At 36.3% G+C, this 2,102-nt stretch overlaps 1 protein-coding gene across 2 annotated transcripts in view; it reads right to left on the bottom strand.

Annotated features, from left to right (window-relative positions):
* Nucleotides 1-255: 255 nt before the first annotated feature.
* SF3B1 (splicing factor 3b subunit 1) overlaps nucleotides 256-2,102 on the bottom strand; it is a 54,008-nt gene continuing 52,161 nt past the window's right edge. For both annotated transcript variants that reach the window (XM_025894142.2, XM_025894153.2), the window contains 2 exons: nucleotides 1,020-1,236; nucleotides 256-741 (listed from right to left, as the gene is read on the bottom strand). In XM_025894142.2, the coding sequence (XP_025749927.2) occupies nucleotides 583-741; nucleotides 1,020-1,236 (376 nt within the window). In that variant the 3' untranslated portion in view covers nucleotides 256-582. The remainder of the gene's footprint in view (nucleotides 742-1,019; nucleotides 1,237-2,102) is intronic.

The raw sequence follows: 2,102 nt of genomic DNA, 5'->3' as shown, positions 1-2,102 counted from the left end.
AAGGTGCTATATTTTCTATGGTGATGGAACGGTTGTGCTAGTTTGAGGTGAACACCCCCAAAGCTACTCTTCTTGATGTCATTATCAACAGAACAATGGAATTTGACAAAGATGCCATCACTTTATATAGTTTATATTCTAGCTACTTTCTATAAACCAGGTAACAGAAAATAAAATTAAGCCACTTAATCTACACAAACCAATACTTTTCAAAGTTCCGCATTTTACAAGTCATGTTCAAAAAACACACACAAGTTAGCATTTTGTACACAAATGTTTATTTCTCAATTAAACATTCCCTTTAAACACAAGGAATGAATTCTAAATTTTCATAAAGATGAATTAAAAATGAAATCCCTCCAGTATAGCATGTGTAATCACTGTGTTCTTGGTCACTACTGGCATTTACTATTTAACATCAAAAACAAAGACGGGTTATTTAAAAATCATGCTACTGATTTCTAGCTCTTCCTCTATGACCAGTTCTACCTGATCTGCGATGTTTAAAAGTTTACATCACCAAATCGAAGCAAGTTTAAGAGGTGAAACAGCTGTGCATTAAACACAAAATAAACAATAAAGTTATAAGATATAGTCAAGTTCGTAACGAATATAGGTGTTCTTATCATCGTTGTAGATTCTTGGGTAATGTGCTATGAGAGCATCCTGTGAACCAATGTAGATGGAGTTGTAAATTTTCCAATACACGTCTCTGACTTTCCGGGCCGGGTGAAACAAACCCTAGAATAATTAAAAGTTATATATTATTTCAATTTTCAATAACATACATAACCTTAGCACAACTAACCAAAAAACCCACAAAGAGAGGATTCCAAACATTTCCCTTTAAGAGGAAAAAAAAAACCTGACAAATGCACAAAATTGCAACACGCAAAGACAAAATGTAATCTCTCCTCCCCCGACAAATGTCTTCCCAATACCCTACTCCTAATTAGGAATAGTGACTTAATTCAACTAAATTATTTTTCTGAGTAACCCCTTAAAAATCTTAACCTTACCTGTAAACAATACTGCAACATTCTACATGGTCCAATGGCAACTCTCAGGCCCTCCAGGGCTCCCATAACTGCCTGAATTACATGGGGAGATGTCTCAAACACATTGGGCCATACATAGTTCAACAAGTGATTCAGTGAATCTTCACAACCAAATCCATAAACCCCAAGTGACATGTGTTGCACCACTGCACTAGCCGTCTGCCTGTGCACAAGGTCCCTGTAACAGGGTGGGGAAAAAAGCTCTTTGTTAAGATATAGTCTCAGTTTTACAAATATTTGCCTGCCCTAATTAGAAACTAAATTACAAATTCAGTGCAGTCATCTCATACCTTAGGTATCTGATATAGAATGCCTTTAGAATGACATAATTCTACTTGAGCACATTTACTTTAATGATTCAAACCTCACTGTGGTTAAAAAATAAACCATATTTCCTAATTAACCTGTGAAAGGAGTATGAGCAAAAGCGCCATGTGCCGTGTACATTTCGGTATGATACTAAAGAGGGGACACATGACTCTTCGATATGAATAACAGTAATATCTCATTTTAAATTCTATAAACTTAACAGACTTGAAAAAGTAATTCAATCCTGGTATGTAAGAGATAACTATAATTAAATCCTTTTCCTTATAAATTTTAAGTTTCATTCAAAAATGCAATTTGGGGAGAAGGAACAAAATTTTTTTTCAAACCTAGAGTAAGAATTCTATCATCTCCCATTTTAACTGCATTTATGTTTACGACAAATCACTGAGCTATTTATTCAACACCCAACTGAGTACAAACATCAGATAACAAGTTTGTGGCGGGTATAAAGAATAAGTTCATACTCTTAGACTTCAAAGGAAGTAACACCACCTTAAAGGTTTTAAGAAAACACACTGAAGGGGCGCCTGGGTGGCTCAGTTGGTTAGGCGACTGCCTTCGGCTCAGGTCATGATCCTGGAGTCCCGGGATCGAGTCCCGCATCGGGCTCCCTGCTCAGCGGGGAGTCTGCTTCTCCCTCTGGCCCTCTCCCCTCTCATGCTCTATCTCATTCTCTCTCTCAAATAAATAAATAAAATCTAAAAAAAAAAAAAA

The sequence above is a fragment of the Callorhinus ursinus genome, unplaced genomic scaffold, assembly GCF_003265705.2.
Source record: "Callorhinus ursinus isolate GAN/ISIS: 27379988/994484 unplaced genomic scaffold, GSC_fseal_2.0 scaffold2, whole genome shotgun sequence".
NCBI classification, from domain to species: Eukaryota; Metazoa; Chordata; class Mammalia; order Carnivora; family Otariidae; genus Callorhinus; species Callorhinus ursinus.
Note: the sequence above shows the minus strand (reverse complement) of the source record. Positions and strands in the feature narration are given on the sequence as shown.